Source organism: Octopus bimaculoides, chromosome 24 (assembly GCF_046866305.1).
Source record: "Octopus bimaculoides isolate indiv1 chromosome 24, ASM4686630v1, whole genome shotgun sequence".
In the NCBI taxonomy this organism is placed as follows: domain Eukaryota; kingdom Metazoa; phylum Mollusca; class Cephalopoda; order Octopoda; family Octopodidae; genus Octopus; species Octopus bimaculoides.
The window spans coordinates 15,628,282-15,644,806 of NC_142951.1; the positions used below are offsets into that span (position 1 = coordinate 15,628,282).

Genomic DNA, 16,525 nt, shown 5'->3' on the forward strand with positions numbered 1-16,525 from the left:
GAGGCAACAGTACTGCACAAACATGCCTAATCAATGACATTATGAACAGCAGAGATTTGATATTAAATGTTTGAAGAGAATCATCAAATAATTTACTAAAAAAAATTATTACAATATTTGGATTGTTCTGAAGAATTATATAAAATAGTCAAAGAAATAATCAACGAAAATGTTAAATTATTATCTTTTTATCTTTTACTCAGGTGAGAGTGCACGGTCCAGTAGTTAGTGTGTTGTATTCATGATTGTAAAATCATAGTTTTGATTGCTGGACTGGGTGATGTGTTATATTCTTGAGCAAAATACTTAATTTCACATCACCTCAGTCCATTGATTTGTAAATGACTAACCGTGTGACAAACTGATATCCCATTCAGGGGGAATGTTGTAATCTTAGTCCCTTAAACACCATGGAAACTGGATTAAGCTCTGGCCCTTTGGGTCCTAGACAGTAATATCCAATGTCAGGTGAGAAGGCACTGCCTATGATCCATTGCAGGACCTCTGAGACTCATGAAAGGGAGAGAGAAAGAGAGAGAGAGAGGAAGATATCTTCAAATTGGAAGCCTGGCCCCCAGATGTTTGCAACAAAATGGACTCTGCTAAAAGCTCTCAAAGTGCCAGGTGGTGGTATTAAACTGGGTGTGTTAGATGTTGTGAATAAAAATTTCTTGAATTAGCACTAAAATAATATTCTGTTTAATACTTTCACAGTATGGGGTGGGGGGAGGAGAAAATTTTCTACATAAAACTTAACCCATTTTTAACTTGATTTCAGGGCCAGTCACTGAAGTGGAAGAAACAGGCATGATCATGGTAAGAGAATGATAATATTTCTCTCTTAGACAACATTTGGACCCCTGTGAAGAAATTTATATATTGGGCTGTCATTTAAATTCATTAGCTTTTTTTCCTTCTTGTCTGAAGAGAGGTCAAATTTATTCAAACTTTAAAAATGATAAACAAAAATTGTAGAGAAACAATTGTATATCCATGGGAGAAGGAGAAACCTAGATAGAGAGGGAATTCCAGAAGGTCAACATGCTGGAGAGAAAGAACTGGGTGTAATGATTAGTAATAGGACATTACAAAGGCAATGAGAGAAGAGAAAACAAGTGAGTTGTGAGTGTGTGAGTGAAGATAACTTGAGACAAGCTAGCTCCAGTGAGCAGTGGTCACTGTAGTAGTGGTAGAAAGAACAAAGAGAGGATACTTCACATTCATAGGATAGAGGTTGGAGTGCATTGGCGAGCACAGTGTACCATCTTCCTCCTTCTCTAACTCTTCTTTTAACCTCAACCATAGTATAAACAGCTGTGGGAACCAGATGAACTCTTTATCTAACTTTCTCAAGAAATATAGCTCACATAAGACTTTCTGTTGACTCAACCATCTTTTTATTACATTTTGCTGGAATTTCATCCATTTTAGAGCCTATCAATTTCATTGTCACTATTATCATTATTATATATGGGAAGTAATGTCTTCCTTCATTCAGATAATCTATATTTAAAAGATAAAAATTTAGTTAGGTGTTAAATAAACACCTAAGGGATATTAAATATTCAAAGAATTTACTGTTTTTTTTACCTATATAAATAACAATGTTATGAACTATCGCTCTTAACAAATAGGTAAATAAATAAAATAAACATACAGTTTATCAATATATAAATATAAATTAGAAATGGAAACCAAAATAATAAATTGAACAATTAATAATTTAATCATTAAATGATAAATTCAATTCAATTTTGATATTTTATACAGAAAAATGACACATCTTGTAAATTACAGCTGTTTCAACACCATTTATGAAAACCAGTTTTTAAAATATATATATTAGTGACAGAAGCAGTAGGTAATATTTATCCCCACTTAAACATTTATCCCCACTTAAACATGGATGTTCTGTTGGAACACACTATACTGCAGTAAATACCATGAGAGAAACTCTCATATTGGCTTTTGGTGTAAAATGGTCTCTTGTTTATAACATTAGCGAGGAGATAAACCCTACCATCTCCAATGGGGATTTTTCCCTCTCTAAATTTATTGCTGCAATTCTCCTATCTTCACCAAATTTATAAGGTGCACTTAAAGGAATGTGTCAGTCAGTCAATTCAGCATGCTAAGGCAAGTAGAGATATATAGCTTACACTGGGTGCACAATGCAAAGACTTTGATCATAAGATCAGATGTAAGATCAGACTTTGATTGTAAGATCAGACTTTGATCGTAAGATCAGACTTTGATCATAAGATCAGAAGTGATGGCCATTTAGGTGTTAGTCCAATATATTAATCTTACTCTCATTGTATTTAATACTCTTTTACTCAGATTTAATCAATAGTGGAGTTGTTTTAACAAATTCAACTCTGAGCAAGTAACCCTGTGACCAAAGAAATTCCAGCTGTGGCCATCTTTTCTGGCAATGGGGTTTGAGTTAAGACCAATATATGCTATAAGAGAGATTTTTAGTTTCTAGTTTTACCTCGTGCACAATATCTTGGAGTTGGTATTTATAGTCTAATTACAATTATGTCTAATGTAATAATAACTACTAATATTGTGTGTGTGTGTGTGTGTGAGATATAAATTTGTGTTCGGTAATATGCAGGTGTGCTCCTTATGCAGCGTTCAAAACAAACTCCTGGCTAGCCACACTTTACGACTGATATTTAAGAAAGTTCACTAGTGCAGGAGCTCTAGATACTTAGCACTGGTATAACTAGTGTGTGAGTATTGTCTTTGCTCCAGAACCCAATCTGTCCCTGACTGTTGTGGCAAGAGTATGACACCCTCTGACAAGAATAGACTGCACCACTACATATAAATAGTAGCAGTCAGACGTAGTTGGCAGTTCATAGTTTGGTCTTCGAAGTCCAGGTAAAGTTTACAGTTTGAGTTGGTGTGTTGGAAATATTGATTGTTGGTTTGTAAAAGATTGTTAGTTCATTACATGTTTGTTACTGCTGCTGTTTCTATTTTGTATTGTTATAACACTGTTACAATGTATTCTTTATTTATTGTCAACAATATCAATCATACTATGATATTGGAGGCTTAAGGATATAACATCTGGTGATGAGGATTTTTCAAAGCTCATGTAAGTTGTTTGACAATTTGTGCATCATACAAATTGTTAAATTATGGAGAACCTATTAGCTGCAGTAATACAGCTTCAAGAGAAGCAACAGGAACAATTGCAGGAATTGCAGAAGCAAATATTACAACAACAGTTAATTGAGTTACAGTCAAGGAAGTCTGAAAATTCAGTAAGTTCGTTTATGCCTGATGGCTTGGCAAGCTTGATTTCTGAATTCACTTGTAATCCAGAGGAGGGTATTATGTTTCCTGCATACTATAGAAGGTACAAAGAAATTTTTAGCAAAAATTGTAAGTCATGGTCGAATGAGGAGAAAGTAAAGCTATTACTATGCAAGGTAGCTCTGGCCAAGCATGAACGCTACTGTAACTTTATATTGCCCAAAAAGTCAAATGAGATTGGTTTTCAAGAAACTATTGAATTACTCTCAAAGATTTTTTGTGACAAAAGTTCGTTATTTAATACTCAAATGGAGTGTTGGAACTAAACAAAAAATAACGATTATGACTTTATTACATACACCGGAGTATTCAACCATATGTGTGAAAACTTTAAACTTCAGGAATGCACTCAGGAGTCCCTTTTGTACAAGCCCTTTTGTACAAGGCCTTACGGCAACTGAAGGTAGAGAAATTCGGGCAAGGATTCTCTCAAAAATGGAGTGAGCAAACCAAGACTTAACTCTACAGACCATTGCAGAAGAATGTCAAACAATGGTAAACCTGAAGCACGATGTAAGAAAAATTCAAGAGAAAGATTTCACAAAAATACAAATGTGTTGACCCAGAAAGGAGTGCCAGGCCACAATCCTTGTTACGGATGTGGAGGCCTACACTTCAGGAAAGGGTGTCTGTTTAAAACTGAAAATGCTATAATTGGTCACAAGAGCTTACACTGCAGGACAAGATTATGAGTGTCAAACACAAAAAGTTCTAAGGTGTTTTCATCAGAAAGTGAATACAACACAAAAACAAGAAAATTCATACATGTAAAAATAAATGGTGTAAATATTAAACTACAGTTGGATAAGGGCAGGGATATTTCAATCATAAATGCGGATACATGGAGAAAAATTGGGAACCTGGAGTTACGTAAAACAGCAAAACTTGCGCGTGATATGATGGGTAATAAATCACATTTCATGGGCAAAATGTGTACAAATGTCACATTTTGAGGAGAAATATGTGAAGCAAAAATATTCATTATGAAGAATACAACCAATCTGTTTGGTACAGATTGGTTGGGGTTATTTGACTTATTGCACCTCCCCAGAAGTCTCTACTGCAAAAACATAAATGGTTGTCCCATTAAAAATAAATCGTCAGAGGAATTGAAGAGAAAATTGAAAAAGATGTTCCTCAGGTACTATCAGAGAACTTAGGTCAATGTAAAAAGTCTGAAGCCTGCTTTCAAGTAAGTGAAAAAGCTGTGCCTGTATTTAAATCTAACAGAAAAGTACTGTTCGCAGCAATTAAAATTGTAAATGAAGAGTTGGACAAACTGGAAAAGAATGGAATCATTGGAAAGGTGGATTACTCTAAGTGGGCAGTGCCCACGGTGTGCATTCAAAAGAAAAATAATAAGATTAGGCTGTGTGCAGTCAGACGTATTTGGCAGTTCATAGTTTGGTCTTCGAAGTTCAGGTACAGTTTGAGTTGGTGTGTTGGAAATATTGATTGTTGGTTCATTACATGTTTGTTACTGCTGCTGTTTCTATTTTGTATTGTTATAACACTGTTACAGTGTATTCTTTATCTATCGTCGACAATATCAACCGTATTACAATATCGGAGGCTTAAAGATATGACACTGACATATCACTTCCCCACATTTTGATTTCCCTAACTTCTGACTATGGCACTATTTACTCAGCTGCAGCAATTATGAGAGTAGAACTGCACATATCTCATCTCCTTACTTCTCACCCTCTCTAGAACTACTTGCTTTGTCCCCTGCATTCTCAGTATCATCCCTTACCACTTTCACCTTTCCCTTTTCCCCCCTCTACATGCTCTCATTTTGCCAATGACAGAATCCCTCTGCCTACTGCTTCTGTTCAACTCCCATTCTTTTCATTCCTATATACCTCTGACTTGATCCCCAGCACTGTGCCTCTCTCTTACACCCCATCCCCATACACTTCGTATCATTTATACCACCACCTATTGTCTCTCTGACCCACTCCTACTTTCTCCACTCCATTCTACCCCACCAAACTGATATTCATGATTGTCCACACCTCCACCCATTTTTGCCTTTCTGTTCATTCACCTCTATCACCATCTCTGTCCATCTGCCATATTCTCATGAACTTACTGACCCTCCCACACACCCTGTTTCATCTTCGGTACCACTTCTCTTATATTCACCTTTTTGTAACTTAAGGGTATGCCCTGACACCTTTTCACCATCTTTCTTTTAACCAAGTATCTCATCTACTGCATGACACTTGTTCCTGTCCCTCTATGATAATCTAACTTCTCCTCACTTGGCATAAAGCCACATCCTGCAATACTACACTCCTCTCAGTTGAGGGGTCTTGTCTTGTGAGTTATTTGGTGACCTCACTAGTGCCAGTACCATGTAAAGAGCACCCAGCACACTTTGTAAAGTGGTTAGCACTAGGAAGGGCATCCAGTTGCAGAAACCCTGCCAAAGCAGACATTGGAGCTTGGCATAGTCCACTGGCTCATCAACTTCTGTCAAGCTGCTCAACTTATGTCAGCATGGAAGACTGACATAAAAATGATGATGATGATGATGATGATTTGTATGTATATACAACACGTATTGCTGTACTTGAGAAGACATGCCCACCACAACAGAATTGAGATCTTAAAACCAAGGTGCCATGTAAAAAGTGCTGGTGTCACTTAAAAGCACCTGCGATGGTTCCACATAAAAAGCACCCAATACTCTCTATAGAGTAACTGGTGTTAGGAAGGGCATCCAGCCATAGAAACCAAGCCATAACAGACTATGGAACCTGGTGTGACCCCTAACCTTACCAGTTCATGTCAAGCCCTTCAACCCATCCTAGCATGGGGAACAGACATCAAATGATGATGTTGATGATGACACATGTATCTAGGTGGTGCTTCTGCATAACATTAACTGTGATGGCTAAACAAACTAAACACACACACACACACACACACACACACACACACACACACACACACACATATTTACATTTCTAATATGGTTTTGTGTTTTCTTCATTATGTGATATCAATTAACTAATTAATTAATTAAAAAGTAAAATTATAGATTTTGCTTTTGTTTTCAGGGTGAGCCTTCAAAGGAAACAACAACAGGTAAATCAACTTATTGGTTTAATTCTACCCTTGTTTGATGATCGGAGAATGAATGAGATGACATGAAATGGGTAGAAAGAAAAGGAATGCAATATTGTTTGAGCAGTTTATGAGGTTCCTAATAATGGTGATGGGGTTGAGATGAAGTTCCTTTCCTCTTTCCCCTAGAGAGAAGGAGAGAAAGAGAGAGAGAGAGAGAGAGAGAGAGACACACACACACAGTTGAGCTCACACTGCTTCTGCCTCCTCTAGTAGATTGAGGTAGAAAGTAAGTCAGGACAGAAACGTGTGTGTGTGTGTGTGTGTGTGTGTGTGTGTGTTGTTATACTTTGGGATGGTTCTGTTTTGCTAATTAAACACACACATTATATATTTGGTCTTCACTTCAGCTTTATTATTATTATTATTTTAGTTTCTTTGTCCAAGCTCTTTTGGCACACATCCTGTGACCTCTTCAGCAACTCTTTGTCCCATGTGCCTCTTCTTCTACTTATTCCATTTTGTCTTTCTATGATAATTGGAAAAATATGACCATCCCCAAGTATAACAATATTTGTTTCAACACAATCTCACAACAAGAATCTTGCAGGAACCACTTGGTGAGAGCCTCAGAACAAATTTGTGGCTGGTGCGAAGTCCCAGCCAGGCCTAGGATGACATGGTGTTGGAAAAGGGTGGTTGACAAGGCCATTAGAGCCAAAAAACAGGCTTGGAAGGACTAGAAGGGTAATGGCAGCAAGGAGTTATAGAAGGATATCAGACAGCTAGAAGAGAAGCTAGGAAGCAGATATACTTAGCAGAAAGGAAGAAGTTTGCCAGTGTCTTACAGCATCAGGACCAGATGCTTGAAGTGTTTCAGCTTGCAAGATAGTGTGCCAGGAAAAATTGTGATGTTGTGGGAGAGAAGTGTGTTCACATGGATGGTTGTTCACTTGCAGTTAGTGACTCTGCAAAGAAAGAGGCTTGGAAGTGCCACTATGAAAGGCTACTAAATGTAGAGAACGCATGGGAGAAGGAGAGTTTGCCTAAACTGGATCCGACAGAGGGACCAGCAATCCAAATAGACAATAGCATGGTAGATAAAGCCATGAAGGTTAAGAAGATCAGGAAGGCCCCTGGCATATCCATCAGGAATCACTGCTGAGATGCTTAAAAAATCTGGTGGTGTGAGGTATGGTCTAGTTACCCATATAGTAAATCAGGTTATACATGAGGGGGTCATACCCAATGACTGGTGTAGAAACATCATAGTCAACTGCTACAGAGGTAAAGGTGATGCCTTAGACAGAAATAATTATAGAGGTATCAAACTGGTAAATCAGGCAATGAAAGTTACAGAGAGAGTCATAACCCAACTAATTAGGAAGAGAGTTAGTCTAAATGCGATGCAGTTTGGTTGTGTGTCAGGGAGAAGCACCACTGATACTATATTTATGGTAATATAGCTGCAAGAGAAGTACCTAACCAAAGATAAACCTCTATACCTGGCTTTTGTTGACATGAAGAAAGCCTTTGACAGGGTCACCCAATCACTTATTTGGTCAATGTGGAAACTAGGGATAGATAGGGGGTTGGTGAGAGCTGTACAAGCCATTTACAGGGATGCTATCAGTAAGGTATATTCAGTTGGCAATGAATATAGCAATGAGTTTAGGGTATAGGTAGTGGTTCACCAAGGATCATCATCATCCTCCAGGCAATAACAGAAATTTCAGATAAGCTGCCTCTGGGAGCTCTTCTATGCTGATGACCTTGTTCTCATAGCTGAATCACTTTCAGATCTAGAGAAGAAATTTCAAGCGCAGAAGCAAGGTCTAGAATCAAAGAGCCTTAGAGTTAATCTAGCAAAAAGCAAAGTCTTAGTAAATAGGAAAGCAGACAAATCACAAATCCCCTCAAGTAGATGGCCCTGCTCAATCTGTAGAAAAGGTGTAGTTAGAAACTCCATAAGATGTATCCAGTATAAACTATGGACACATAAGAAGTGCAGCAATAGAAGAGGAAGGTTAACAGGGAAAATAGTTTTTGTGTGTGGAAGGTGCAGAGGTATGATAAACACTAGACATGTACAGAAAATAGACTCCATCAAATGTGAGTGGGGTAAGCTAGAGGTAGTTCACAGCTTCTGTTATCTAGGTGACCAAGTCAGTAGTGGAAGTGGATGCTCTGAGAGTATAGCTGCTAGAATAAGAATAGGCTGGGCAAAGTTCAGAGAGCTCCTACTTCTGTTGACAACAAAGGGCCTCTCCCTTACACCTTATAGTAGCGGTTTCTTCAGACATTGATAAAATTCAGTTGATGTCATTACTGTGGCTTTAGATGCATCTATGTAACTCTATGCTTATATTTGTTTAGAAAGAAGATGTTTATAATGGAGAAGTTTCTTGTTTAAACTAATTTCAGCAATATTTAAAAAAATCATTTTTATTTACCTTGTAGTGACTGTTCCCTATGGGCCAGACACCATTCTCTATACCACTTCTAGTATTGAAATCTCCAAGCAAGCGGAGGATTTCTGACGGCAGTTGCCATCTAGTTTATCAATCATTCTATAAAACGGTTTTGTTTTTGGCTCTTAATGTTCCAAGTTGAAATCCCTCCAGCATCAACTTTACTTCTTATCCCAAAAGAGGCAATACAATGAAGGACCAGTCTAGTACTGGGGTTCATGGCATTGACTAACACTGTCTCAAAATTACTGGCCTTGTACCCAAATTAGAAACAATATTTAATGTATTTTACTGTTTTAATGCTAAGAAGGGTGTCTAGAAGTACTGTTGTCTCAGTTAAAGTAATCTATGGAGCCTTCTAAGCACTGAAAAGAATTTATTTTACTTGTATTCTGACTACTACTAGTCCAGTACATCTACCACAAAGAGTCTTTGTTCACTGTCAACCTCTCTTAGTTTCCAGTACTCCCTTTGTGTACCCATAGTTTCCATTGAGTACACTATATGGAGTTCCTGTCTATTTCTTTTCTGTATATCAAGCATGGCCATTTCCCAAATGGCACCAGGGTCCTGTCGTTTTCTACTTTTTAAAGATCTTTGGATGTTGAGTTTCATGGATACAACAAGTGACTGAGACTGTTGGTGATTTACAGTGCTTGAGACATGTCAAGCTTAGTGAAATTGTAGTCGTGCCCAGTGCTGGTGACACGTAAAAGGCACCTGTGCTAGTGACACGTAAAAGGCACCCATGCCAGTGACACATAAAAGGCACCTGTGCCGGTGACACATTAAAGGCACCCATGCCAGTGACACATAAGAAATACTTGGTACACTCTGTGGTGTGGTTGGTGTTAGGAAGGGCATCCAGCTGTAAAAACCAAGCCAAGACAGACTGGAGCCAGCATGGAAAATAGATGTTAAATGATGATGATGATAATGATTTACACATTTACTTTGGGGCCTCTCAATTTTGGGTTTTGTTTCTACATCTGGAATTTCTTCTTGAAGCTTTCCAGGACTAAGTCATTGGTATTCCCACAGGCAGCAGACCTTAACCCTTTAACATTCAGTTTAATCTGTCAAATGTAATGTGTATTTATTCACATTGTCTTGAAATAATCTTGCATTATGTTGTAGCTTTGAGATTTTAATGATATAGTTGTTTATTTTTAGAATGACATTGAAGGGTAGGTGTGAGAAACCAGATCTGGCTGGTTTGAACATTAAACAGAATATTTGAGTTGGATATTGCTTGTTTAAATACTTAGGAGTTTAAACTTCTTTGTAAAGAGCTAGGGAAACTATAAGGGATAGGGCAAGGCTGAAAACCGAGCCTTGATAGACATCTAGCTTCACACTAAACTCCTAGCTGAACTTATTGGCAACTCTCACTTTGCTGACTGTATCTCTGTACATGGCTTGCATTGTTCTCAGAATTCAATTGTCTACACCTAGTTTTCCAAACTACTGATCAAGGTACTCCATTAAAAGCCACTGTTTCAAGATAGGTTGTGTTTCTATTTCTAGAATTTCTTCTTCTAGTCTTCTACGAACTCTGCCATAATAACTAGGTTATCAGCTTATTAGGAGTTCCCATGAACAGTATCAAACATAAAACAATGATGCAAGCTACCTTATCATTGTGTGATATCTGATCTTTAATAGAACCATATGAATTATCTAATCATTTTGATATCCAATTATATTGAATAATATTGTTTGCAGACACTATAGCTGATATTTTCTGTTGTTATCTCCTCATTTAATCCACAGATAGTTTTGTAGTCAGTGATGGAGAAGCAAGAGACACTGAAGAAGATGACAATGAAAGGCAGGATGCTCTTGAAGATAAACCAGAAGGTGATGAACTTTCTGTTAGTGACAACATTAATGGTGAGGATGATGATATAACTAAATCTGCAGAACAAAATGAGGTTGACAGTGTTACTAGAGATGTTGATAATGTGGATAGTGCAGACAATGTTAGTGCTGTAGATGACACTGCAGCTGGAGATGATATTCCTGCTGATGGTGATAATGCTGCTGTCACAGATGAAGTTAATGCTGAAGATGATTTAGATGATGAAGAAGTGGAAGAAGACGATGAATCCAAAGTTAAAAAGTCTTCCTTTGAATATTCATCAGAATTTACCTCAACTGGTGCTGAATATAGTTTTGCTACCACAAAGACGGAGGATGAAAATTACCAACTTGTCAGCTGGCTGAAAAAGGTATTCAGTGAGATTGATGACATCACCAAATCCCAAGAAAATTTTTGGCAGGAGAAGATGGCAGCTTCATTAGACAAGTTTTCAGAATCTAAAGAATCATCAGAGAGTAAGTAGGACATTTTTGTTTTGTTTCTTAATTTAAAAAAATTTTTTTTTAATTTTATCCAATCCAGTCAAGAAAAAAAATCCAAAGCAGTGAAAAAGAATAGTCAGAAATAGTGATCTGCTTCTATAATTGATGTGTTATATTAACCAGAAGTTGTGTATATATTTGGGGGTGCTGAAAAGTTCCTAGCTTTAAGAGTATTGCAAAAGGTGTGGTTGGAGGTTCAAACTTCTGAGTTCTTTTACAGGGCTTAGAAGTACTGAAGAACAACTGCAATAAATGTGTGAATCTGAGGGGGAAACATGTTGAATAAAATTATAATTAACTGATCCTCCTGTATTTTCTTTTACCCAAAGCCAGGAACTTTTCAGCACCCGCTCATAGGTGTCTGTGTATATGTGCATGTTCATATATATATATATATACATCATCATCATCATCATCATCATCATCATCATCATCATCATTTAACGTCCGTTTTCCATGCTGGCATGGGTTGGACGGTTTGACTGAGGTCTGGAGAGCCAGCGGCTGCGCCAGGCTCCAATCTGATCTGGCAATGTAGCCCTTCCTAATGCCAATCACTCTGAGAGTGTAGTGGGTGCTTTTTTACATGCCACCAGCACAAGAGCCAGTCAGGGGGTACTGGCATCGGCCACGATCAGTTGGTGCTTTTTACGTGCCACCAGCATGGGAGCCAGTCATGTGGGCCTGGCATCGACCACATTCAGATGGTGCTTTTTACGGCATGGGAGCCAGTCAGGGGTCACTGGCCACAGCTACGATATTGGTTTTAATTGACTCTACAGGTCTTCTCAAGCATATCATATTGCCTGATGCATCAGGAGTATTCTTAACAGGTCTGGACATGTTGCGATCTCATTTTAGTTTCCAGGTCTTCTCAATCACAGCGTATCTCCAAAGGTCCTGGGCTGCTGTCATTGCCTCTGTGAGGCCCAATCTTCGAAGGTCATGCTTCACCACCTCATCTCACGTCTTTCTGGGTCTACCTCTTCCACAGGTTCCTTCTACAGTTAGGGAGTGGCACTTCCTCACACAGTTGTCTTCATTCATATGTAACACATGACCATACCAGTGCAGACACCTCTCTTGCACACCACATTTGATGCTTCTTATGCCCAAATTTTCTCTTGGGGGACTTACACTATGTTGTGTAAGCATGCTGACATAACATATCCAGTAGATCATATTAGCTTCATTTCTTTCAAGCCTATGCATGTCCTTAGCATTCCTGGCCCATGTTTCACTGCCATGTAGCATGGCAGTTCACACTACCTTTCACCCTGAGCGAGAGGCCCTTAGTTGCTAGCAGAGGTAGGAGCTCCCTGAACTTTGCCCCGACTATTCTTACTATAGTCGCTACACTGTCAGAGCAGCTACCCCCACTACAGACTTGGTTGCCTAGGTAGCGGAAACTATTACTTACTTCTAGCTTCTCCCCCTGGCATGTGATGGAATCTGTTGTCTGTACATCTTCAGTGTTTATTGCCCCTGTGCATCTGCCACACACAAAAACTATTTTCCCGGTTAACCTTCCTTTGATATTGCTGCACCTTTTATGTGTCCATAGCTTACACTAGGTACATCGTACGGAATTTCTACCCACGCCTTTTCTACAGGGCCATCTACCTGAAAGGGGTTGTGATTTGTTTGCCTTCCTACTTACTAAGACTTTGGTTTTTGCTAGGTTAACCCTAAGGCCCTTCGATTCTAGATGTTGCTTCCACACCCTAAACTTCATCTCCAGTTCTGGCAGTGACTCAGCTATTAGAGCAAGGTCATCAGCATATAGGAGCTCCCAGGGGCATCCTGTCTTGAATTCCTGTTATTGCCTGGAGGACTATAATGAATAAGAAGGGGGCTGAGAACTGATCCTTGGTGAACCCCTACTTCTACTGGGAATTCTTCACTATACTCATTGCCAACCCTCACCTTACTGACAGCATCCTTGTACAGGGCTTGTACAGCTCTTACCAACCTCTCATCTATCCCCAGTTTCCACATTGACCACCAGATAAGGGATTGGGGGGACCCTATCAATGGCTTTTTCCAAATCAACAAAGGCCAAGTACAGAGGTTTATCTTTGGCAAGGTATTTCTCCTGCAGTTGCCTTACCAGAAATATAGCATCAGTGGTGCTTTTCCCTGGCACAAACCCAAACTGCATCTCATCTAGGCTAACTCTCTCCCTAATTAGTTGGGATATGACCCTTTCCGTGACTTTCATCACCTGATCCAATAATTTGATACCCCTGTAGTTATTTCTATCTAAAGCATCATCTTTACCTTTACCAGTTGACTCCATCATGAACTACCTGATTTACAATGCGGGTGACAAGACCATAAACCCACACCGCCTGATATTTTAAGCATCTCAGTGGTGATTCCTGATGGTCCAAGTGCTTTCCCTGTCTTTGTATCATTAACTGCTTTATCTTCCAGGGTACTGTCGATTTGGGTAGCTGGTCCCTCAATTGGGTCAACCTTTGGCTGACTTTCCACCTCCCATTCATTCTCTACATTCAGCAGTCTTTCATAATGGCTTCTCCAAGCCTCTTTTTTTGTAGAATCATTAAATGCAAGGGCATCAACATCAATGCAGATAATTTCTCTCCTATGATATCACGGTTTTCTCTCACACACTGTCTTGCAATTCGAAATACTTCAGTTCTTTGGTCCTTGTGTCACTGAACATTAGCAAACTTCTTTTCTATATACCTGTCCCTTAGTTTCCCGTTTGGCTATCTGATACATTCTCCTGCTACTACCACTCTTCCAGGCATTCCAAGCCTGTTTCTTTGCTCTAATGGCCCTGTCTACAGTAATGCTCCACCACCATGTTACCCTGGGTCTGAAAGGGACTTTGCACCAGCCACAGATTTGGTCTGTGGCACTCAGCAAGCTGTTTCACAGGAATTCCCAGCTGCCTTCTATGTCATCAAATTTCTTGTTAAGGATATCCCTAAACCTTTGACCATGTGAAAGGTTCTTAAGGTTCCAAGTCCTTCTTTTCCAGATTGGTCTGCTTTTTGGCATCCTCCTGGCCTCGAGTCCAAAGTCACTAATAACTAGTCTATGTTGAGGGGTGCATTCTTCACCAGGGAGGGTCTTTGTATTTAAGAGCAACCATGCATCCCACTGTCTGGTGAGAATGAAATCAATCTGGATAGCAGAGTCACCTGATTGAAAGGTTATCAGGTGGCTAGCTGGCTTCCTGAAGTTGGTGATGCAGATTGATAGGTTATTTGCACTGCAGAACTCCAGTAGTCTAGTTCCCTCTTCATTTCTGGTACCAACTCCATAGCCCCCATGTACACCATGGAAAATACCAGATTGCTGTCCGACAAGTCCATTAAAATCTCCAGCCACAAAGATGAGATCATTGTCACTCGTCTTTGAGGTAGCCTGCAGAAGAATATCATAAACATGATCCTTCTGTTCATTTAGTAGGCCTGCTTGTGTGGCGTAGGCAGAGATAATTGTAGCTATACCATTCTGCAAGACTAGCCTGAGTTTAAGTACTCTATCACGCACCCTCACTATCTCTATGACCTTATCCACCCATTTCTCTGCAAGAAATATGCCCACATCCCGTATTCCATCACTGTTACCTTCTCAGAAGAGTTTATACCTACCTATGTGCTTTGCCTGTGAGGACTCTGGCTGAAGCTCCTCTCTATCTTGCCTCTTGTACGCAACATACATCAACATGTCTTCATTCAAGCCTCTGTACAATCTCGCTAGCCCTACCTTTCAATGTGCCTACATTTAGAGTGCCAACTCTGAAAACTGGGAAAGAGATATGGGAGATAACACTGGAAGGAGAGATGTTATTCAGTACCTGAATAGAACGTTCTCATGAATGTTTGGTAACAGGCGTCATAATAGTTGTTCTTGCTTTTAACCTTCTGTCATTCAAACATGTTAGAATTGTTAAGGTTGTTAACTCTACTGGGGAGGAAGCATTGCATATGAAAGTGTTTGGGAAACATTACTGATGCTGCAGATATAGATGTGTAAATAAATAAACAGTAAGTGAGCTACTATGTGGTTTAGTTAGTCTAGAGATGGTGGGGTGGAGAGAAAGGAGAGAGAAGGGCACAGGTGTTGCTGTGTGGTACGAATCTTCCTTTCCAATTATAAGGTTCTGGGTACAGTCCCACTGCATGGCACCCTGGGCAAATAACTTTTACTGTAGCCTCTAGCCAACCAAAGACTTGTGAGTGGATTTAGTAGATGGAAACTGAAAGAAGCCCATCGTGTATATATATATATATATATATATATATATATATATATATATATATGTATGTATTAGACTATCAATGACCGGTTGGATCACTTGGAAAGTCTGAGTTTCCCAGCAACGGAGTTTTGTTTCATGTTTTTTTTTTCTTTTCCAGGTTATTTCGCATGTTTTCAATGAATGTGACATCGAAATCACACATAAATGGCTCTTTTCTCCTCAAAAGGAAAGATTTGGTAGCTATTTCTTGCATTCCCTGCTACCACATAACAGGAATTTAGGGTCCTTTATCGCAAATAGCTTTTACATGGTAGCAAGGTGTGCTAGAAATAGCAGCCAAATCTTTGGCACTGAGATATTCCTTTATTCCTTTACTTGTTTCAGTCATTTGACTGCGGCCATGCTGGAGCACCACCTTTAGTCGAATCAAATCGACCCCAGGACTTATTCTTTTGTAAGCCTAGTACTTATTCTATCAGACTCTTATTGCCGAACCGCTAAGTTACGGGGACCTCAACACACCAGCATCGGTTGTCAAGCTATGTTGTGGGGGGGGGGGGAGACAAACACAGAAACACAAACACACACACACATATATATATATATATACATACATATATACGACGGGCTTCTTTCAGTTTCCGTCTACCAAATCCACTCACAAAGCTTTGGTCGGCCTGAGGCTATAGTAGAAGACACTTGCCCAAGGTGCCACACAGTGGGACTGAACCCGGAACCATGTGGCTGGTAAGCAAGCTACTTACCACACAGCCAGAATGCACTCTAAAAAATTTTTGTAATGGCATTCCCTTGAGGCAATCTTTTGCTTTGATTCTCAGAACTGTCATCCAGATCAGATGGTTTTGTTTGTTAATTTCCGTAAAAATTTTTTTATTTATTTACTTTTGTTTTAAATGAAAGAGAGGAGAATGTGAAAGATGTATGAGCGTGTATATGAAATGGACGTGTGTGTGAGAAAGAGAGAGAGTGCAACTTACACATACATGAGAACACACACATTCACTCACTCACTCTCTCTCTCTCT

The 16,525-nt window shown here is 39.2% G+C and overlaps 1 protein-coding gene across 2 annotated transcripts in view; it reads left to right on the forward strand.

Moving 5' to 3' along the window:
- Positions 1–16,525, forward strand: part of LOC106877388 (EF-hand calcium-binding domain-containing protein 5) — a 207,009-nt gene that overhangs the window by 72,192 nt on the left and 118,292 nt on the right. For both annotated transcript variants that reach the window (XM_089341110.1, XM_089341109.1), the window contains exons 7-9: positions 779–816; positions 6,399–6,426; positions 10,650–11,213. In XM_089341110.1, the coding sequence (XP_089197236.1) occupies positions 779–816; positions 6,399–6,426; positions 10,650–11,213 (630 nt within the window). The remainder of the gene's footprint in view (positions 1–778; positions 817–6,398; positions 6,427–10,649; positions 11,214–16,525) is intronic.